Genomic DNA, 24,817 nt, shown 5'->3' with positions numbered 1-24,817 from the left:
GTTGTATAACCCTATCAGAGCATGCTGAATTTATAACATTCACATGGGAATGTGATTTTACTCTACTGTTATTTTTTTCTCTCCTTCCTCTCTCTCTCTCTCTCTCTCTCTCTCTCTCTCTCTCTCACACACACACACACACACACACACACACACACACACACACACACACACACACACACACACACACACACACACACACACACACACACGCACGCGCACGATAGCCTAGGCGACTGAAGATCTCGCACACTCGCTCGGCATATGCTGCTTTTTGTTTATTTATTTTTTCAAAGTAAGGTGAGCATGCCATAATCCAAATGTAGCACACTACTAAAACTAACTTGAGAATGTAATTTCACTTTCTCCCTTTCTCTTGTTACCTAATCTCTTTTCTCTCTCACCCTCTCTCTCTTTCATATACCGGTACACAGGTACACACACACACACACACACGATTTGAGATTAAAGCTGACGGTAGATTTGATACATTCAGAACGATAGCATATGGATTTGTTTCATGAATACAGACACAAACAGCTTACCAGGCTGCTCTTGATGGTGCCATATAAACAAATCTACAAAAACGAAGCGGAAAAGCTTTGATGCAAGCCTAATATAACACATTTGGCCGTGAAAAGGGTGCACTGTATTCATTCTTTTATTTTTTATAGGAAGAAAAACTTTAGGAGAGCTAATTTATTTAGATCATTATTTGTATCCATTTAAAAAAAAGAAATATTGGTTGAGCTCCCTGAACTTCATTTTTAAGTTTTCCCAATTTTCAATAAAAAATAATATGTATAAAGGCAATTAAAGGAAGTTTTGTTTAAAAGTGTGACATTTTGACCTGACAATTAACATTTGTTGTTCCAGGGGTCCCTGGAACAACATTTATGGGGTCCGCGACCAAATACATGTCATTTTGGGGGTCCTTGACATGAAAGAGAACCACTGATTTAGAAGAAGGATTTAGAAGACATTTATAGAATCATACAGAATATTTCTTCCACCGCTGGCCGAGTTGAAGTGGAAGTCAGAGAGGTGTGGAGGGGTGAACAGGACAGGTGACAGCCTGGGTCCCTGGGGACCACCGGTGTCATACTCACCATCCCCAACCAGCACATCTGACAGGCTGCCCTGCAGCTTACACATTGAAGAACAAAATATTATAATGCCTCCGTGTTTTGGAACCTGACAGACAGACAGACAGACATACAATGAATAAAGATAATTGGACATTCTGTACCAGTGGTGTAACGTAATGTACTTAAGTACTGTACGTAAGTACAATTTTGAGGTATTTTTACTTTACTTGATTATACAGTACAATTTCCAATACTTTTACTTCTACTCTCAGAGGAAAATGTTGTACTTTTACTCCACTACAATTATTTGATCACATTAGTTACTAGTTACTTTGTAGATTTTGATTATTATTACAAAACATACATTAACCACTTCAACCCTACATACATTGCGGCCATTTGAAAATAGCCGATCTACAAGCTCACAATGCATTGCGATGCCACACATTGTGAGCTTGTAGATCTGCTATTTTAAAAAAAGATTTTTAAACAGATTTGAAAACTTGTGAAATGGGACATTCTGCATTATGACGAGTACTTTCTAAGTACATTTTGATTCCAATACTTTTACTCAAGTACATTTTGAAACTTTTACTTAAGTAAAGAATTTCTGTACTTTTTCCGCCACTGACAACGAATAAAGATAATTGGACATTCTGCACAAGGTTATAACCTCAGCCTATATAACCTCAGCCTATAAGGCGCCGTACAGACATTTGCGTGAAACATCTTCTCCGTATCGTCTGAGAATGGCCACTGGGGGCGCCGTACTAATGCATTGTCAATGGAAGGTTGTTTGGTGTTTTGTCGTTGCCGTGTCTCTTGGCCAAAAGACAGGCTGTGGTTGAGCTAGAGACACGGCAACGACAAAAAAACAAACAACCTTCCATTGACAATGCATTAGTACGGCGCCCCCAGTGGCCATTCTCAGACGATACGGAGAAGATTTTTCACGCATATGTGTGAGTCCAGCCTAAGACAAATGCCTGATGGGTGATCTGTACCGTTGTTGTGTCTTTCTCAAACTGTGTTGTTACAGACAGTATAGTGTGAGGGAGAGCACACTCAGCCAGCGCTGTAACAGCACATGTGGTTCCCAAACGTCTTCAGCTGAGACTCAAACTATGAATTTGGTTTCTCCCCAGGACCCAAACCTACAACAGTAGGCTACTCTTGAGCCACTTAAAGGTGAAAATAGCTGATCTACAAGCTCACAAAAGTAACAGCTTTGGTCAGTTTTGCTTCAAAAGATTATAATTGGAGGGTACATTTAGATCTGATAAGGATAGGCGACAGTGCATGTTCAAATCGTGTATACAGAAGTGCCATTTGAAAACTTCAGACGACATTGGCAAGACTGTAGATTTCCAGTGGATTGGCAGAACATATGTGACCCAGCATAGCAGAGGGGCAGTCATTTCGGAAAGCACAGCTTTAGACTAGCCCTGAAATTACTTATTTTTTTTCCCTAAAATGTGATAAAGCCACAAAAGCATTTCATAAATATCAGGCATTTCACTTAAACTCCAGAGCTTAACTCTGCATGTAAATAAGACTTTTTTAAATTAATGTGAAGAGAAACCTCACATTTTGCAGGTTGCATTTCATCTAAAAGGCTGTTGGGTCAATCTTCACAACCAATATATCATTTTGTAGCTATTTTGTAGCCCAGCTTTCAAATGAAATGAAAAAATGAAAATGAAAAAAAAAAAAAAAAAAAAATTTCAATGACTAGCCCTCAGCTGTGTTCGGTCACATATGTTTGCTATTTGTATTACTTTATCTGACTTTGAAGTTTAAATCTACCTATGAAGGTGGATTCTGCTTTTCAATGGGAATGGAGTGGTTTCTTGCCATTTGCGGTTTTCTGCAAAAATATGCTCCATTCTCCATTTAAAAAAAATATAGAAAGACAAAACAGGGAAAGAAACCTGTGGGAACAATGCATTTGCAGGAAAAGAGCAGGAAAAGAGCCGTAAATACCGGAGAGTTGAAACGCTTACATTATTTCAGACCATTTTCCAAAAGCATACTTTTATTCTTTACCAATTCACATTTTTGAAATAAATAAATAATCCAATTTCCCATCGAGGTGCCCAGACTTCTCTGGTGGCCACTCTCCCTGTATCCCCTCCAGACAGCGATGATATGATCATGCAACAATGTTACGTCAACCCCTTGCTTTTTCATGTCTTAACTGAATGGAAGTATAGGGATTCTGATGCGGCTGCCTTCAGCTAGCAGGTTGCGTGGAGAAGACATTTCCAGCTGGCGGTACATAAGGGAACATGGTGAAGGCCGTTTTGGGCCAAATACACATAATATATATTTAGTTTTCCCGACAGTACCGTATGCTGCAGGTGAAAATAGTACATCTAACACCGCTCACACCACGTCACCGCACCAAACGTTCACCCCCAAGAATAGGGACACTAGCATTTATTGTGTTTTATGGAGAAGCAGCAGTGTTGAACTTTGACAACCTATATACATTGACTATTTGAAAATAGACAATGTACAGGCTCACAACACGCCGTGATGCGACACGCTGAGCTTGTAGCTTATATTAAAAAAATAAAAAAATAAATCTTGAAGAAAATGTGAAAAATGTGGAATATATTTTAAACATTTCAACAACACAAATCTAGTATGTGGGTCCCTGGCATAAAATATTTTCAGATGGGGGGGGGGGGGTCTGCAGACAAATACATATTAATTTGGGGGTCCCTTGATGTGAAAATGTTTGAGAATCACTGTTTACAGCAAGCCCATCATAAGCAACTACAGTACACTTTAGAAACAAGCACCTCCCCCCCCCCCCCCCCCCTTAAAAAAAATACCTGCAGCTACAAATATTTACCAGCGACTTTACAGAAAGACAAGCCCAAAGTTGCTTATAATAAGCAGACATGGCAACACGGGACAGCACAACACCCTTTTTCCCCCTCCAACCGAAGGGTTCATTACAAACTCCTTTGGGTGTTACAAACTTTTATTCGGAAAAGGGAGGCGATATCGTTACAAATTGACGTCATTCCGAGCTTCGGAAAGTGCGGTCACAGAACTGTGTACCTCCAGATGTAAAGTTCGAGAAGCCGTTCCGAACCAAGAGATTTTTCGGAGTCCTCCAGTGGTTCTCAAAACTTTTCAAAGAGCCCAACTTAATTATATGTATTTGGACACGGACCCCATCTGAAAAAACATTTTGTGCCAGGGACCGGGACCCCCATACAAGTGGTTAAATAAGCAACTACACTTTAGAAACAAGCCAAAAAAAAAAAAAAAAACACAACCCACAACTACCAATATACCAACAGGAAAACAAGCCCTGTCTGTCGACAGATGGACTGCTGCAACAGCTTAGAAAAAGTTACCAGTCTGAAATAGATGAGAGGATATATAATAGCCTAGATGTGTTTTGTCGTTTCTGAATGAACACAAAGGCGTAATGTTACAGGCTATACAGCTGTGCAGGATAACAACCCTGCAGACACTGTAGATGAATAAAATGATAAAACGTATTTTTAAAGCAATAATAATAATTGCTTGCGTTTTGGACGTACAAGGTTTCCACCCAACAACAACAACATGGGTCAGGTGCTTGTCCTCAGGCTATTCACAACTGATTCATAATTGTTGTTGTAAAACAAAAGTTTCAGACTGTTTTTAAATGAATCCCAGAGCTCTTTTTTCATGATTCAAATTAAATGACGATTTTCCACACATTCACCGTATTGTATTTGTTGGGTAGAGTAGACTAAATAGAGTAACAAAATAGAGTATATCAATTGAAAAACAAAACAAAATAAAAAGTTACTTTCATATGAAATGTAAGAAAAGTTCACATGAAACAAATTGCCAACAGATAAATACATAAATACACTACTGGTCGTCCTCAACCTTTCCTGTTGACCCTGCGGGCCCATGATTTTCCTTTGCCCCCCTATTTTTCTTTTTTTTTTTGAAACAACGTAATGTAAATCAAAGGCTGCATTTGTGCCGACCCCATCAAGGCTGAGACGTCGTATGTATGAGGGATGAATCCTGCGTTCTGATTAAGGAGTCCTTCTCTCCCCGTGTCTTTGCTTTTATGATCTTGCTAATCATATCCCGACTGCCCCCTGGCTGCCCGTGTCCTTCTGTCCTGGTGCTCGCTCCGCGCTCTTTCCCAGCATGCATTGCCTGTAATTAAATAGGAGCCTGGTCCTCTTGACAGTATCTGAGGCTGCTGTCTGTGCCTGGCAGACTTCTCATCCTCTCTTTGTCTGACTACCTCTCTCTCTCTCTCTCTCTCTGTTTATCCCTCTCTCTTGCCCTCTATTTCTCTCTCTCTCCCACATGCAAATACACATCCTCTGACATTCTGCCACACATCCTCTCTCTCTCTCTCACACACACACACACACACACGCACACGCACACGCACACGCGCACGCGCACACGCACACACGCACGCGCACACGCACACACACACACACACACACACACACACACACACACACACACACACACACACACACTATCCCCCCTCTCTCTCCCCCGTGCTCTGCCTTGGCTGGACATCACACGAGGAACCAACCCTGGTCTCTGTCTCTCAAATGATTTAATTGGATGCAAAGTCAGGAGCGCAGACATCAATACAGAACTATATCTGCCATAAGGCAGCACCATTAGTCAATACTTCGCCCTCCACATGCCGAAGGCTTTTGTCAGACCTAATTACCCGCTGTTGTATTCAGTGAAGCTTCACCAGCCAGGGACCGGGCCTCCTGTGGGATCTGGTTAGGATCACAGTTCACTCACAGTGTATACAGTGGGAGCCGGAGAGTTCACAGAAGCAAATATCATGCACTATTCCCGTCCATTTAGGCCCTGACGGCTAAATGACTTTGGTCGTTAAAAGAACATATTTGGTTCCGCCGGCTGACTGCGTATAGGGTTTGGCTGAAATTAGGGGTTGTTGCTTGCAGGAGTGTCGTGTATGTTTAGTAGTATTCAGTGGAAAGAAATAAATTTATATTAGGACACACACACACACACACACACACACACACACACACACACACACACACACACACACACACACACGTACCACTAGAATCTCTTTTATAGCACAAGGAGTCAGATCTCAAAGTTGTCTGGACATTCAAAGAAAGAAAGAAAAACGTTCCCATATATTCACATTACCTCTGCATATTAGATTCTTGTGTGGTTGATGTTTCAAAAAATATAAAGGAAAGAAAGCCATGATGGCAACAAAAGGTTGCTTCACAAAAACACCACACAAAGAAAGAGGAAGAGGCAACATGTGGGTGTAGGAATCTTATTTCATTTGAGTTAAAAAAGGTGCTTTCTTGGGCGTATCCTTTTAGTTGACCTTGTACCAGTGAACTGTACTGTGATGAAACTGTACCCTTTCCTTTGCAAACCTCTAATACATTCTTCAATCAATCATTGCACAATGTAGGCTAGTGGCTCTCGACCTTTTCTGGATCACGTCCCACTTGAAAATGGTGAAAGTGTTCACGGGAATCACAGCCCACCCATCTGACCTCTGGGTGGCTGCCGTTAGGTTTTTGCTCTGACATTGCCGTGTGCAATGTCAGAGCATATTTGTGTTCCGGATTGGATCAGTGGAACTAACATTAAAGGAGTAGTTGATTACTCACGCCATGGAGACTTGAGTTCAATAATATTTTTAGTTTTTTGTCACATTCCTAAGACAATTGATTACAATAAATGTACCCCCATTGATTCCGGATCCGGAATCAAAGGGGGTAAATTTACTTTTTGCCTTTTTTTGTCTTAGGAATACGACAAAAACCAAAACATATTATTGAACTCAAGTCTCCGTGGCTTGAATAATCAATAGAAAAAAATACATTTTGGGTGTGAACTACTCCCTTAAGTTAACTCCACATTTTTCAATATTGCAAAGTAGAAAACTTATTTTATTATCACTACAATATTAATGTTGCAATTAGTTGGGGTCCACTTGCAATATAATCACAGCCCACAGGTTGAGAACCACTGCTGTAGGTGACTACACTTTGCTTTAGGTGACCACTTCTGGTAGGCAGAGCAAGTAGCCATTATTCACTACATGATCAGAGAAGTGCTGTAGCGACCTGATGGTTACTGTGCCCCTGTGCAAACTATGGCAAGTTTCACAATAGTGAATACAAGGAGTGATAATCATCTGACAACACAGATGTCAGACTACTCAATGCAGCACAATGTTTGCCTTTTAGTCATTAAAAAAAGTGTTTTTTTATGTAACCTTGTTTTGACAATGATTGATTACGTTGTTGGAACCGAAAGTGAATAAACATCGCGTGTATCTTTTAACAAGTTCCTTTCAGTCAAAGCCTCGTCTGGGACTGCATGGGACAGATAATTGCTTATGTCTGTGACGTGTAGCTACAATAAATGGCTTTTCGTGTTGCCTTCAAAACACCCAAGCAGCAAGTTACTAGTGTTGTACAAATGATAAAAATGTTCAGCCCTGAGAGTGTACCGGGTGACACTTGAATCACATCAAGACCTGCTCACTCAGATTAGCTAGCCTACTAGTGGCAGCATGTTGCCTAGTCTCACCTAGCCAGATGATCATACATCAGCTCTGCCTACCAATACGTACAGTAAGTAAGTAAGGAGAGGCTTATTGTCGGTATCAGCCAGAGCGCAGTTTAGCCGTGTTTTGCAATGCACTAGACCCCTGGGAGATAGATTGCTGAGGTGGAGTGTAACACCTATGATCAGCTCCCAGTGCTTATACCGCATGACTAGCCACACCCAAGCCGTGCTACTCATGCGCTGAGTTGGTGGTGCCCGGGATCGAACCCATCACCTTGTGGTTGAAAGGCAAGTGCTCTACTGACTCAGCTACCCGAACACTAATAAGTATTACTGCATTGCAGAACCAATGCAAAGCGTTTAGGGCGGTCCTTCATATTGGGACGGTTTAGATGATTTGTTAATAAAACAGTAGCCGTAGGTTTGTCAGCATAGGGTTTCTCCGCTGTTCTGGACCCTACTTTGAGTTTAGATTTCCGTTTCAGTTGGTGGAGATCTACAATTGTCTGGCTAAGGGAGACAACATGTTGCCTGCTCAGAAAGGAAGCTGATTATCACCTTCTGTTTTGCTGCTCCTTGACCCGAGCGCTGCTTTTGATACGGTTGAACATGCCTTCCTCCTTGAACGTTTGGAACATCTTCCTGGTATCAGGGACTAGGGCCCCTATCTTGTGTGCCGCCTTACCCCTAATGCCTACTCATCTGGCCAAAAAATACTACGGTTTTAGGGGTAAGGTGGCGCGCAAGATGGGCTCTACGGATATGCCGTTTCAACTCTTCTGTGTTTACTGGTCTTTTCCTGAAAATGTCCAGCCAATTATTTTTTTCCACAGGTTTTTATCCGTTTTGCCTTTATAATTTTAATGGAAAATGGAGCATATTTTTGCAGAAACTCGCAAATGGCAAAAACCACTAGATTTAAACTTTGAAGTCAGAGAAGCAAAAATAGCTGATCCACACAAGCTCAATGTTCTGCAAATACCCTTGAAATCTACTGTCTTGCCAATGGCAGGACGTGTGAAGTTTTGAAATGCAAATGGCATATAATTATGCAGCTCTTCTTACCTGTCTGATAGATTGCAATGCATAACATTCAATAACTCCATGTCTGACTTATGGTGTCTGCAGATATATGCTACCCCTAGGGCAATATTTGAAAGTTTGGCAGACGTTTCCATTGTTATGGAGATGATACACAAATCCATGATATCCCCATTACAGCAAATAAGTCCTCCAACCTTCTCAATCTGGAAAGCTGCTTAACAGAGGTCAAATCCTGGATGTGCAGAAGCTTCTTTCTCCTGAATTGCAACAAAACGAGGAGGCTAAGTCGGCCCAGCAAAACACAAACACCAGTTCCAGAACATCAACATAGCCTAAACCTTGATGGCTGCTTAATTTCACTAAAAACAGGTGTTTGGAATGTAGGAGTAGTCTTTGATCCCTACTCATCATTTGTATAGCCCACTACAGTAATAACATCACCAAATCTGTAATGTTTCCATTTATTTTCATGAATTCATTCAAACCTTTATATGCTCAAAAGGCACTTGAGGTTATCCTCATTTACAGCATGTGTTGCAGATTACAAACAGTTACACAAGCGTGATCATGGATTTGAACTGTGCAAACGGTGGCATTGAAAAGGGCTTTAAAATGTGTTGAAGGACATTCAGGAGTCTGGGGCATTAAAAGAAAAAAGAGGATTTGACAAACTCACTGTTCGCCCAGGGATTCTAAGTAAAACTAAGTCATTAGGATCTCATACAGCTCTCATCTCAGACACAAAGGATGTTTCCCAATGAGGGTTTAAAAACTAAATAACCATCTGTGTTTATTTGCCCACTAAATCAACTGTAGATTCAGTCGTATGATATTTAGTCAACTAAAACTAGATGAAAATGAAACCATTTCAGATTACTTTTATTCAAATGATTATGACAAAACGAAAGCTGATAACAACAAGTGTTTGTTGCGCCTCTTTGCAAGAGAGGGCCAACCAACCATACAGTACCATAAAGTGATGAGTATCATATTCAGCTCCTGTAATAAATCTGATATTGGAGTGATAAACCCATCATCACATACAAATAAACAACCTATGACCTAAGAGTCCAGACGCTTTAGGGTCAGCCAGGCTGCAGCATTCCTATGGACCAGTGGTTCTCAAAGTATGGGTGGGGACGATTTTGAGGGGTCCCCAGATGATTTGCTTCATGAGCAGCACTCAACAGTAGACATACAGTGTAAGTGTATCAGGGTATATGTACATTTCTAAAGTGACATTTTTAAGGACTTAACACTTCCAAAGAAACACATTACTGCATCAAAAGTAATCAACATAATATGACAATATGTCAAATATTACCCAAGAAAGAGGCAAACATTTTAAAAATAGCTTGTGATCACCAGCTGACAAATACAATTCCATGTGCTTGTCGGGGTGGGGGGTCCCCAGTTCAAATATTACTATTTTTCAAGGCCTGAAAAGGTTGAGAACCACTACTAGGCCTATAGACAATACCACCATTGTCCAAAACTAAGAGGAACACTGCCTCCACAACCCCTTTCCTAAAATCTACAGGAAAACTGGATCTGTTGACCTTTTCAGACCGCAACCCCCAAAATAATCATATTTTAACTGGGGACCCACCACCCTGACAAGCACTAAGAAGACTAAGAGTTGATGCATTACATTTGGTATAACACGGTTCTATTGTGAAAATAGCAGATCTACATGCTCACAACGGGGACTGCCCATAAGTCCGAAGGTTCATTAGTCCGAAGGTTCATTAGTCCGAATTTAGTTAGGGTTACTGAGGTTAAGGTTAGGGTTAGGCCTAGAGTTAGGCATAGTATTCTTAACAAAGTCTGACTAATGAACCTTCGGACTAATGAAACTTCGGACCAATGCCATGGCACCCTCATAACGCCTCGCAACTCTGCCTCTAATATTTCACAATTTGGCCAATGTTTAATTTGCCAATTTAGAGGTATTAAAAAGTCCTTACATGTACTGGTACCCTCTATAGACTCAAACTTTATGTTGGTTGTTTACTGTTTAGTGAGAAAACAATGTTGCACATTAACTCATTCTGTGTCAATGACGGCTTATGTGTTTTTTACATAGAAAAAAAAAGAAGAAAGAAATTCTTTTTTTTCTTCTTTTTTTTAAAGATGTCAAAATGACCTGAGATCAGAGAGATGCTTTTCTCTGTTTGTGTGTTCGCTCCCTCGTTTAGCTGATTGAGAAAATGTGTGTTCATGTGTGTCCATTCTAGTGGATGGACACTTTTTTTCATTCAAACAGCTCTATCTCTGGAACCATTTGTCCGATTGACAAAATTCTTTTTGCCACTGAATCACAACAACTGTGTCTGTTGTTAAAATTATTAAAAAAAAATCCTTTTTTTTCTTTGCATAGTAAAGAAAAACATACAAAATCTCGGCACAGCTACCTTGGAGCCATTTTGGCATCTGGCACAGAATGAGTTAAGTTAATCATCTGAGGACCCCCCAAAATCATTTGGGGACCCCCTTGGGGGTCCCGACCCACAGGTTGAGAAACAATGATGTCAAGGAAGCAAGGACATTTTAAAATGCATGCTTAAAACTCATCTTTTCTCCCTGCACTGTAACATCTCCTCCTAGTTTCTGTGATTAAAATGTTTTGTCTACTTTTATTGTGTATTCCTTTTGCATATTGTGTATTTTTTTACTTTTTCCACCCCTGTATATTTTTCTTAGTGTGTATTTTCCTTGATATTATGTACTTTCTGTTCTGAAGTCCCCATGGGGTAAGGTTGTGCTGTAAGCAAATAGAAACCGCACTGAAAACAGAAACTATATCTCTAAGTTAACTATATCTAAGTTGTTGTTTTCTCCAGTGTATATATGTTACACAGTAGTTATAAGCAAAAGCCTGACTTGTACTTTGCCGTACAATGGTGTTGCACACCAACAAAAGGCAATGTACAAGCTCACAACACATCACATTTACAGTAGTGAGCTTTTAGATTGGCTATTTCTGGCGCACGACAATCTCCTATGACAGAGCATATCGTCGTGGTCGGGTGGACACCTCGTATCTCCAAGTTTCAAATGTGTAAATCTTTTCGCAAAGCAAAGCCCTGCTTCATCATACAAGGCCGTAGCACAAAAGTAGTGAAAACAGCAGATCTACAAGCACACCGCGAGGCGTTGTGTGCTTGTTGATCGGCTGTTTTCACTAGTTTAAATCATTTTTAAAATGATAAATACAAAACAAACGGTTTTGGACATTTCCACCTGACACCTGACAACGACGATATAGTAGTGGATTGGGCTTAAGGATACCAAAGTAGCAGACTTGTGTTTTATTAGGCCTGTTTATTCAATTTGGTAATGCTCACAAAGTGATTTGGCTAGCAAACATCAGCTGATGGGCCAGCTGAATTGGCCAGTGCGAGGAGTTGCCATGCCAAGCCCCGCTGAGAGAAAGCTGCAAACTATGCTTCTCAAACTTTTTTAATTTCAAGGACCCCCATTACTTTTGAAAGTATACAATTGGAACCAAATGTACTTGTATGGAACGGGTCCATTTGGTGCCATTTATAAACCCTAAGAGTTACAGACCTGTAAACACACAGATGGTTCTCTCTCTCTCTCTCTCTCTCTCTCTCTCTCTCTCTCTCTCTCTCTCTCTCTCTCTCTCTCTCTCTCTCTCTCTCTCTCTGAACCACTGGTTTAACTTATAGTATTAAAAGTTAGAACAAACCAAGAAGAATGTTTACTGTGAAACAACAAATACATTTTTATTTTTACCATAGCGACGCTGTGGTCATGGTATTCATGAAAGTTGCAGAGAGACTGACTTGCCTGTTAAAAGTTAGGACAAATCCAAATTACTTTTCAGAGAAAAATCGAAATGTGCATTACCGAAAATGTGTTCCTTGTCAGGTGCTGTCAACTTACTGCAGCAGATTATTTGTGTGAGGGGTGTTTGTGTGTGTGTGTGTGTGTGTGTGTGTGTGTGTGTGTGTGTGTGTGTGTGTGTGTGTGTGTGTGTGTGTGTGTGTGTGTGTGTGTGTGTGTGTGTGTGTGTGTGCGTGCGCGTTTGTGCGTGCGTGCGTGCATGTGCGTTCCTGACTTATGTCACATTTGACAACAAATGTTGGACACTAAACTACTTGAATGGGACAGCAGCTCAAATGGTTATAAGATAAGTTAGGGCAAGGTGATATGGATTGAACGAAAAGCAACGAAATGTCCCTAAATGTTTGTAAAGCAAGTATTCCTGTGTGTGTGTGTGTGTGTGTGTGTGTGTGTGTGTGTGTGTGTGTGTGTGTGTGTGTGTGTGTGTGTGTGTGTGTGTGACGTCATGACAGAATAGTGGAACTCATTGCAAAGAGCAGAACCTCTGCCTCTAATGTTTCACATGGGCCTGTTCTAGCGCCACCAGGAGGCTGATTTTAGCAAAACATTTTTGAGCGGTGGTCACACCATCTCCTAAGCGTGACTGTGTGTGTATATGTATGCTAATATATATATATATATATATATATATATATATATATATATATATATATATATATTAATATAATGTTAATATAATCATTCATCTGCAAAGTATTTAGTAACTAAAGTTTTCAAACAATTGTAGTTTAGTAAAAGTATAATATTTGCCTATGAGATGTACTGGAGTAGAAGTAACGGTATTGGAAACTGGAGATACTCGGGTAAAGTACAAATACCTCAAAGTACAGCACTTAAGTAAATCTACTTCTAGTCACTTTACACCACTGAGAGTTAACACTCGCACGCACGCACGAACGCACGCACACAGTGATGTGTGTCCCTGCAGAGTTCATTAACTAAGGTGTTTCATGCTTGTAACGTCATGTGTGCTGCAGGGCGCCTCGTCCAGCCTGGTGGTGAAGTTCGCCGACACGGACAAGGAGAGAACTCTGCGCCGGATGCACCAGATGGCGGGCCAGCTCGGCATCTTCAGCCCCATGACCATACAGTTTGGGGCCTACGGGGCCTACTCCCACGCTGTAAGTCTCAGCTCGACGAACGAGGAGACGGTGAGCTTAAAGACAAAAACAACAACTAACACAACAACTAACATGCTTCATCATGCTTCATCATACAAGGCCGTCGCACAAAGGTAGTGAAAACAGCAGATCTACAAGCACTGTGCCTGTAGATCGGCTGTTTTCACTATAGTTTTGAGCTTAAAGGACCAGGTCACCTCTGGGACAACCAGATCTTATTTTATTGTTGTGTGGGACACGATCAACACAATCCTGAGTTATTTTTTGTGTTCAATCTGTGTTTTTAGATATTTTAGTATTTCAGCCGATTTTCAGCATGCTGAAATAGTAACATATCTAAAAACACAGATTGAACACAAAAAAATATTCAGGATTGTGTTGATTGTGTCCCACACAACAATAAAATAAGATATGGTTGTCCCAGAGGTGACCTGGTCCTTTAAAGAGAAAAACAACAACTAAAGATTGCCTCTGATTAGGGATGGGACCATATGAAAATGTTATATCACGATTATTGTGACCAAATAAATCGTGATTTACGATATTATCGCGATAATCAAAACCCATTATCCAGGGGCGGAAAATAACGGAACATAGCAGATTGTAGATCGACTATTTTTTGGCAAAGACATTTTATAGAGAGTGAAAAAAAAAGACTGTATCAAGTACGTATATTATAAGTACCTTTTACCAAGAGGGTTTAAGTGGTACCGGATATGCAGCTCGGCAAATAAAAGGTGAATTGATCCCAGTGCATGACGGAGGACGATATCACGATAAATTAAATCTCCGCGATACGATTATCGTGAGTGTTTTTTATCACGATGAACGATAATATCGCTTATCGTCCCATCCCTACTTCTGATTGAATGCTTCTGCATTTCATTTTTTAATTTTTTCAAGACATCAGGATGTGCATTTCCTATTATGTGAAAAAATGAGGGAGACATTGTGTTTGTAATGGATTATAATGTACTTATATGGCTTAATAAAACTCATTATGAATGTTTGTAATTATGCACGACAACCTTTAATAAGTTGTTGTGAAGCATTATAAGTGCTGGTCATAATGCATTATAAGCTCAGCGGAACAGCAAGTTATAACTCTCAGATGACACTATGCTTAAAGGTTGGGTCTATTATATTTATAATAATCATATTTATGGTGTATTATAATGCACATAATAAGGCTTCATAACACTAATTTTAAATATTTATAATTATGCATACAAACTTATAACAAAGACACTTTATGGTATGGTAGTTATAATGTGCTGTTCCACTGAACTATAATGGATTATGAGTGTTACAAAGTCTTATAAGCATTATAGACCTAGCCTGGCGGGCCATCCCTCATACTGCGTTCACTCTGACTCATTCCTCCTTCCCACAGTATGAGGTCTGGACGTCAGCAGATATAGGCACCGAGTATGAGAAGTTGGCCCCGATCATTTTCTGATCGGGGCCAATCAGTGACTGCGTTTCAACTGCCGTCCGCAAAACAAGTGAAAAGCTTCCCCTGATTGGTCCACATGTAGATGGTGACGTAGATGCTTGCTGCAGCATTGTCAAAACAACATGGCTGCCCTCGATGCAACAAGTGTAACAGTTAACGCTGAAACAATAAAACAAGCAATTAACTAGCAGGACACTGCCAAAGACACCAGGAGCTTCCAGCCAGCAAATTGGTACTGTGGGAGCCAACACACGGGCACCGGCCGCGAGGACGTCCCACAAAAACATACGTGGACATACTCAAGGAAGACGTAGGGACACAGAACACCAATGAGCTGGCCAGATGTATGGAGAACCGAGATGACTGGAAACAACGATGGAGGGCTCGTCTGAGGACGACCTAGATAGAATTAAACAATTCAAAAGGAACAGGAGTATGCGCTAGCGGAGTTCATCGGCCGAAAAGACGTGTTTGTTTGCCGTTCTTCGGACTGGCTGAGAGATGTTTTGCTACGCTGATTGGTTAGAGGAGTCTGTCTGTCAAGGCAAGTACTCCCGCCCACTTTTCAAGCTGCCTATAGCCCAAATTCCAGACTTATATTGGGGGAAGGAACGAGTGAGTGAATGCACAGTATGAGGCTGGCTGGCCAGGCTGTTATAGACACAACCTTAATCTACAGTCTTATCGACATAAGAAGGTTTTTGCATGGCTGAATCATGCACTACAGTCCTATAAGGTCTGATTTTTACTGTGTCAGTGTCATGCATTGAAAACAGCAAATCTACAACGTGTTGTGAGCTTGTAGAGTAGATCTGCTATTTCTGGTGCGTGACACGATGCAAGTATAAATAAGGCATACTGTAAGGCTACATTTACACTGTCTGAGTTAAATTAAGAGTGTTTTTTACTGTGTATTCCTGCAGTCTTCACAATGTTTAATCGACACATCTATATAACTATGTCTGTTGCATAGGCCTACAATCATTCAGAGGGCAGCCCTTTCAGGTCGTTGAAGCTGAGAACTGATTATTCTAATGTTGACTTCATAATGTCTAGTGGCTGTTGGCCTACAGAGAGGAAGAATTAAAGCTCACAACGCCTCGCGCTGCGAGGCGTTGTGAGCTTGTAGATCGGCTATTTTTGGCAAAGAGCTTTGGTGTAGAGGGGAAAAGGAGCAGACTAAGTACAGAGTGAAAGGTCAAGTTTATTAAATATTGACGGTTCAAGTGGTTAAATATCTGAAAACACAAATTGACATGAATCCAAAATACACTGATGATTGTGCTGTCAAACGATGAAACGATAAGGAATCTATGATAAGGTAGTGGGGGTCCCTGCTTCATCTCTCTCTCAACTAAGGGGTCCTTGGCCTGAAAACATTGAAGACTGCCCTATAGCTTCAATTTTGCTCACACACAGTCTACCCAATCAGCCCAGCAGCTGTCATAGACATGTGACCACACCCCCAGCAAGCCCTCCCTGGCTGGGTTTATTCATACCATCAGTGGGTGCAGGTGTACAGGCGTAGAGGGGCTCACCAAACGAGGCTGCACTGGTTTTCTTGCCTCTCTCTTTTTGGTTAACCTTTATTTATCTGGGGCAGCTTTGCTGAGCACGCATGCTCTTTTTTGGGCATCGCCCTGTTTCACATTCACACCGTGGTGGAAATGCATTCACACCTGGGAGGCTGCCCAGTAGAAAACCACAGCCACTTTTGGCCCGCTTGAGCAGCTATAGCTCCACCGGAGCAAGTTGGAAGTTAAGGGTCCTCGAGAGGTGCTCAAGGGCACCTCAGTTCGGTTGGGAAGCTGAGTTGGAGGAAAGAAAGCCTTGCTCTGTCGCGCTCCTCACACGGATGTTCTTTGCCGACTGACAGTCTCCCAGTCGCACAGCCGCCGCTTCTCCGGCGTCTCGGCTGCTGCTGCCGCCCCACTTTTTCCCACTTTTTTTTCTTTCTTTTTTTTCAATGCTGTGGAGAAGCTGCGAGTCGCTGCCACCTCTCTCACCCCGTCCCCGTAGCATACCGTACGCCCCCACCCATAAAGCCCCTAGATATTCACATGTGAAAGTCACAACTCCAGTTATGAGTCTGTGAGAGTTTGCACTCACACAGCAACTAACAGCTCACCCTGACAGGTGAGAAGCGCCCACTCACGCACGATCTGTCTCTCTCTCTCTCTCTCTGACTCCCCTCGTTCTGTCAGTATCGCCCAGTCGCTTTTTCCCTCTCTCTCTCTCTCTCTCTCTCTCTCTCTCTCTCTCTCTCTCTCTCTCTCTCTCTCTCCTCTCCCTCTGTCAGGCGTGCGTGCATACATACAATACTGTATTGGATGTGTAAGATGCGCGCGTGCACATACGTACCGTACGCACACACACAGTCACACGCATCCTGCACGGGGCGGGCAAAAGATGCACGCACACGCACACAAAAAAAAAACGACACAGATCCTATAAAAAGGACACACATATAGTACACACACACACAAATACGCATACACACATAAATAAGCTGTGTAAAGCGTCCGTCTCTCTGGACTCATCTCATTATATAGCCTTTATCTGGTGGTGGTAATGAGAGCCGAGGCCAGAGCACACTTACTGTTCTGGGAAGCTGGAGCTGCAGGGCAGCACAGGGCCCTTCTATTCAAGAACAAGGCCGGGGCCAAGCAAACAGAGATGTGAGAGTAAACACGCTCTGCTCCTAAGGCTATTTCACCCTTCTCTCTCTCTCTCTCCCCCTCTCCCTCTCTCTCTCTCTCTCTCTCTCTCCCCACTGCTCTGTAATCCTACAGCAGATGATGCAACAGCAAGCAGCCCTGATGGCTGCCACACAGGGCTCCTACCTGAACCCCATGGCAGCCATCGCCGCCGCGCAAATGCAGCAAATGGCAGCTTTCAATGTCAACGGTCTGGTGGCTACCCCCATGACACCGTCCTCAGGTACCACACACACACACACACACACACACACACACACGCACGCACGCACATGCATAGGCACACACATGCACGCGCGCACGCACGCACGTGCGCACGGACAGACACACACATTGCACATGTAGCCTACACAAACACTCACACACACAAATGGTTTTGCTAATGCATGCAACATTCACTTCACTTGCTTGTGATGTGAAAATACGCACGCAGGTGAACTACACACATCTAAAGCTTTCAATGTCAACAGTCTACCCCTGAGACATCGATGTCAAGTACACACACACACACACACGCGCGCGCGCTTATTGTATACTGTACAACGCTAAATGCATACTGTACGTGCACATGCACAACACATACCGGTACATGCTCATCAACATGACACGCCCATGCTTGCTTGCACATATCAAATGTCAAAAGTATACAAATGTAGAGTGCATGTGTGAGAGCAGGGGGCACACACACACACACACACGTGCGCACGCACACACAAACACGCACACACACACACACACACACACACACACACACACACACACACACACACACACAGGAGACGGTCATGACTTTCCATCTCTCCCTGCTACCCCTAGAACATTTCATTAGCAAGAATTATACAAGCGTTGATAATATATTCATTCAGGGCCTTTTTTGCGCTTTCGCCCTTGTTACATTTTTGAAGAGCGGCGGCTCCGTAGTGTTCCTGAGCTGCAGCTGACATTGTTGCCGATGTTGAACAGAGAGGGAGGGGGGGAGGCTTGTAGTGGGCCAGAGCATGATGGGAGATGATGTACAACGTCCCTTGACACTCATTGGCAGCCACGGTATAGTCCTCCCCCTCTCCCCCTCCCTCTCCCCCCCACGCACACATTCTCATTTTCTCTCTCTCTCTCTCTCTCGCTGTCTCGTTCTGTCTGTCTCGCTCTCTCGTTTCTCTTTCGTTCAGGGACATGCTGGGCCCCTGATTCAGTCCGGGAAAAAGGCCCTCATTGCGCGCTATAGAGAGAGATCTCTCTCTATAGCGCTGCTGCTACTCAAAGATTTGCCATTTCAGATCATGACAAGTGACAAGCCAGTGGGCCAATTACATGAGTTATATTTCCTCGTTGTCGGGTGGAAACCTTGTATGTCCAAAACCGTTTGTTTTGTATTTAAACTAGTGAAAACAGCCGATCTACAAGCACACAACGCCTCGCGGTGCGAGGCGTTGTGTGCTTGTAGATCTGCTGTTTTCACTACTTTTGTGCGACGGCATTGTATGATTTGTAAATTTACAAAGTTGAAACTTGGAGATACGAGGTTTCTGCCCGACAGTGACGATTTACTTTGTTGGCCGCCCAGCCCCCAAAATAGAACGAAGGCCGGCCTGGACCGGCCCGGGAATGAACCGGCCGTTCGGGAGTTGTCCCGCTTTTCCCAATGGCCAGCACGTCCCTGCTTTCGTTCCTCCCGCGCTCGGGGGACACACTACTGTGTGTTTTTTTTTTTCTTTTTTTTTTCCGGGAGCTGAGCCAATCTGATGTCTTTGGAATGCAAGAGTCCTTGGCTTATAAGAGCAAAGATTTGCTAGAGATAATCCCGGACCCGAGCCTGACCTGTCTTCCCCCGGCCCCCCTCTTGTCACCGGGAAGCTTTACCGGCTCGACACTAAGTAGGCAGGTCGCCTGAAGGCAGGGGCATCACCGGCAACATATTAAGTAAAGTGGCTCTGCCGGGCGTACACACACAGCATTTGTAATCCACAAAGCCTACGCAAGCCCAGGTAATGCCTATCAAACGTAATCCTACATGACTTAAAATGCCCTTCACCGGGATTAGAAAAATAATAATAATCCATTGGTTACAAAAGGGCAGCGGCAAGGTGACAGGCCGGTCCAAAAAATATATACCCACATTAAAAGAAAAGTTCACTGCTGTGTGCAGATAGGAAGGAAGTGGTGGTAGGGCAGACGACCCCCCCCCCCCCCCCACCCCCCACCCCGCCACTCCAATTAAATGGCTGTCCAATTAGGCACCCCGTGGGTCAACATGACAGTGTCACCTATAATGAAACTGTCATCTTTTTTCTTTTTTTGTTGCAGGCACCAGCACGCCCCCGGGCATCGGTGCCACAACGGTGCCCAGTATAGCCGCCCCCATCGGGGTCAATGGGTTCAGCACCCTGCCCCCTCAGAGCAACGGTCAGCCCAACTCTGAACCCATCTACACCAACGGGATTCATCCTTACCCAGGTGAGACAAGCACGCCTCGCTTCCATTTGAGCCATTTTTACGGATTATCTAGTTTTTTTCTAGATATATATTCATTGACATTTGTTATATTGCTGTTGATGTACTGACACTTAATCTTGTTTATTATTGTGATGTTTATTTGCTTATTGTAACCCTTGGATTAAAAGCGTCTGCTAAATGCCTAAACTGTAAACTGTAAACTGTAAAGGGTGCAACAGGTAACCGGTTATTACTAATGGTTAAATTATTATATTGTTTTCATTATTTGGTTCAAGAGTACTTTCTTTTGCCCTAAAAGGATGCCTGGAAGCAGTCGCAACACTGGTGGCAGGTACAACTGCTTTATTGCTGCCAATGGTGCTGCCTTAAAAAAGCTTTAGAAGCGAAAAACAAACTTTACATCGTCCAGGTAGTGGCAGCCATGGAATTTACATTGCAAAACTGTCTTCTCACAGAATAACACCTCACAAAATAACATTGTGTTTTGCAATAAAATCAGAATCATTATTTTAGCTTTTTTTTTTATCAAAAATAAAGTATAAAACTAGGGTTAACACATTTCTAAAGTGATTAGAATTTGATTTGTTGATATAATAATTATATCAACAACTTATTTGACAATATTCTTGTAATATTATTATACCAATATTGAACACAAGTAATGGTAATGGAAGTAATTTGGAACCCCCGTAAGGAACCATGAGGGTCCCTGGACCTCAATTTGCCAAGATGCACAATATCAGCACCCTGACTGTGTTTGACCAGAATGGAACAGAGCCTTCATTAGTATCATTGGTAATGGTAACACCTGTGAAGGAAGTAATTAAGGTTATTTCTTTCCAATAACTATGGCTGCTGTGCATAGAGACTATTCTTTGGTTATCTTTAAAAGTGTACAGTAAGCTTGTTCTACTGTTGGACTTATTGTAAGGTAAGGTAACTCTGTGGTCTGCTAAACATGTCAAATGTACCGGTACAGTCTGTACATTTTCTGCGACAATCACTCTGGGTGATTATATCACCGTCCCGCTGCTCAGAAGTAGAGAGCACTCTCCTTTTTATTTTATTTCACAGGCTCTTGACACTGCCATCATCTCTCAGTTGAATTGTGGCGTCGTCGTTTCAATCAAAAGAAAAGAAAAAATGTCTTTGGCAGGTTTTTCCGAGCAGCCGGTCCTTCTGTTTTTCATGATGAATCCATCAGTCCATCCATCAGTCCATTACAGTTAATTTGATGAGTTCTCCTCGACTTCTTAATGTTGTCTGGGACTGATTCCTGAAGAGCTCTCTCTTGCACACACACATGCACACTCTCACTCACACACACACACACACACACACACACACACACACACACACACACACACGCGCACGCACACACACACTTACGCACGCACACACACACACACACACACCATGACACCACCACAGTATAATTCAAGTCTAATAAACCCCACCCAGACTTCTGAACCTAACCTCTAAATGTCTAATCCCATCCCTAAACGCAACAGGAATCTTTTCCAAAATTGCAACACGTCTCACTCTAAAAAAATATTTTATAACAATCAAGGATATTTGTTGGGGGTGGTTTGGGTGGGGGCGTCGTCGCTGACCCCATAAGTCTGGAGGTCATCCAGTAGAAACCCTTTAACAGAGTAGATGTAATTGCGACCGTCAGGGAGCAGTTTACTATGAAAACCTCCACCGTCCGTCCGTCCGTCCGTCCGTCCGTCCGTCCGTCACACGTCACACCTTTGCCCTGCTCATATCTCCGCATCAGTATGACATCACACATCATGTGTACACAAACCTTTGTGTACGTTGCTGTGGCAACAGTCTGTTGTTGCTGGTCTGTTAGTGTACGTTAGCAACCACCTTAGCAACCATGGTTTTACCCTAGCAACCAACTGTTTACCCTAGCAACCAACTGTTTACCATAGCAACCATGTTTTTTTACCCTAGCAACCAACTGTTTACCATAGCAACCAGATACGCAGAGCAGGGATCTCCATATATGGGCATAAACAGGTGACATCACACTGATGTCAGATACTCAGAGCAGGGATTTCTCCATAATATATGGGCATAAAAGGGATTCTGTTAGGGATCTCCATATATGGGCATAAAAGGGATTCTGTTAGGGATCTCCATATATGGGCATAAAAGGGATTCTGTTAGGGATCTCCATATATGGGCATAAAAGGGATTCTGTTAGGGATCTCCATATATGGGCATAAAAGGGATTCTGTTAGCTGTTAGTGATCTCCATATATGGGCATAAAAGGGATGCTGTTAGGGATCTCCATATATGGGCATAAAAGGGATTCTGTTAGGGATCTCCATATATGGGCATGAAAGGGATTCTGTTAGGGATCTCCATATATGGGCATAAAAGGGATTGTATCCCAGATGATGCCCTGTTAGGAGATCCACACTAACAGAATCCATATATGGTCCTACCGACAGCTGCTATAAGCCAACCCTGGCGATAAGGTCTGAGTCGAAGAAATGCTTCTTTCCTGGCAAGAATTGCCCCTTTATACTGTAGGGCTCGTTTGTGTATTGTATCACACAGTCCTCAGTCGATGATGTGGCGTGATGTCATCATATCTCCATATATGGAGACATAAGTTGCTCATGCCCAAATATGGGCTGGTGAGGTCAGACTTAGTGTGATGCGTAGGTTATCTCCATATATGGAGATTCAACTTCAATGAGTAACCATGGCAAACTGTCAACTGCCCGTATGTCTTGATAATTGGTAAAACAAACTTTTGGCCTATTTGTGGAGATAAGCGACCAACGGTCGCTTATCTCCCGATTAGGGAGTCTTACTGGTAGATGTAAATGCTATGCATTTTGGGAGTTTCAGTTTTGTCAGAGTTTACTAGCATAGGACAATTATGGGTATTATTCTTTAGAAATTTCTTCCATTAAAAGGTCTAAAAATAGGCCTACAGAAATTGATTTGATGACTGAAGCAATTAAAGAGCCACCTTTAAAAATAACCACTAATGAATGTTTTTTCAGTAATGATATACATCAAGTGACAGTAAAAGTGTAACATTCCCACTCTGTCGTTGATGAGAGATATTTATTTTGTGTGAGTGCTAGAAACAAAGTGGTATGGGAACAGAGCGAGAGCATTTCTATAGGAACTATAGGAATGTGTCCTCGCAATGTCTTGCTCAAGTTCTAGGTCAGGGGTCTTCAACAGGGGTCCCGCGCTGCGAGGCATTGAGAGCTTGTAGATCAGCTATTTTCTGCAAATAGGTTGGGTGTAGAGGTCAAAAAGAGCAGACCATGTACAATACATAGTGAAAGATCAAGTTTACAAAATATCAACGATTTAAGTGGTTAATTATCTGAAAATATACATTAACATGAATCAACATAGACTGATGACAGTGCTGTCAAACAAGTCTATGAATCTATCTGTGAAATCCATGAAAATCTGCATCACACATGTATTGAGGGGGGTCCCTGCCTCATCTCTCTCTCAGCTAAGGGGTCCTTGGCCTGAAAATGTTGAAGACGCTTCTTCTAGGTTATTTGCGAGGACATTTGGCCTTCACATTGTAATACAAGTATACACACGCACACGTGCACGATTGCAGCATTATGCAAGGCAGCTGCAATGGTAATGAAGTACAAAGTGGTTTGTTTGGCATGTGGTTAATATTTGATGCAAACATCTGGGGCGAACAGGCATTCTGAAGAACTGTAAGATATGACAACCCAAATCACTCTCTCCCTCCCCCCACGCCATTCATCGTAGGCAGCCTCTCTTCCTGTCGCGCTCGCTCTCAAGCGCTTTCACTTTCTTTTTGCTCCCTCTCGGCGTTTTGCACTCGCACACATTTCTCATTTCTTCCTCCGTCCCGCCTCTCTCTCTGTACCTCTTGATCTTTGTCCTTTCTCTCCATTCTCTCTCTTTGCCTTTTTCCCCTCACGGTCGTCTCTCCCTTTTCTCCGTCTTTCCCCGCGCACACTCTGTCCAATCACATCTCTGTTCTCATTCGTTCTCTGCCCTTTCTCATGTGTCCTTTGCTCTCTCCATTTCTCCCCTTTTCTCTCTTATTATCCTCTCTCTCTCTCTCTCTCTGCAGCACAGAGCCCGACAGTGACTGACCCTCTCCAGCAGGCGTATGCGGGCGTGCAACACTACGCAGGTGATCTGTCATTCCTCAGTCATCCCCCTCTTTGGTTTCACACACACGCACACGCACACGCAAACGTACACGCACACGCACATGCACGTGTGCGCGCATGCACACACACACACACACACACACACACACACACACACACACACACACACACACACACACACACACACACACACACACACACAACATCTCAATTCAAAAGGTACACAAGAATATCGTCACTGTCGGGCAGAAACCTCGTATCTCCATGTTTCAAGTTTGTACGTTTTTTCACCAAGTAAAGCCCTGCTTCATCATACAAGGCTGTCGCACAAAAGTAGTG

The 24,817-nt window shown here is 42.7% G+C and overlaps 1 protein-coding gene across 11 annotated transcripts in view; it reads left to right on the top strand.

The window, feature by feature from the left end:
• celf6 (CUGBP Elav-like family member 6) overlaps window positions 1-24,817 on the top strand; it is a gene marked incomplete at both ends in the record, with an annotated part of 277,850 nt that overhangs the window by 236,063 nt on the left and 16,970 nt on the right. For 6 of the 11 annotated variants that reach the window (XM_080730449.1, XM_080730447.1, XM_080730443.1 and 3 more), the window contains 4 exons: window positions 13,556-13,699; window positions 17,951-18,095; window positions 20,177-20,326; window positions 24,436-24,498. In XM_080730449.1, coding sequence (XP_080586575.1) covers window positions 13,556-13,699; window positions 17,951-18,095; window positions 20,177-20,326; window positions 24,436-24,498 — 502 coding nt within the window. Of the gene's footprint in view, window positions 1-13,555; window positions 13,700-17,947; window positions 18,096-20,176; window positions 20,327-24,435; window positions 24,499-24,817 lie in introns of all 11 variants that reach the window. The other 5 variants (XM_080730448.1, XM_080730446.1, XM_080730444.1 and 2 more) reach the window with 1 other exon arrangement.

Source organism: Nannobrachium achirus, assembly GCF_963921795.1.
Source record: "Nannobrachium achirus genome assembly, chromosome: 7".
Taxonomy (NCBI): Eukaryota; Metazoa; Chordata; class Actinopteri; order Myctophiformes; family Myctophidae; genus Nannobrachium; species Nannobrachium achirus.
The sequence above is the reverse complement of the archived record's forward strand: the minus strand, read 5'-3'. Positions and strand labels throughout refer to the sequence as shown.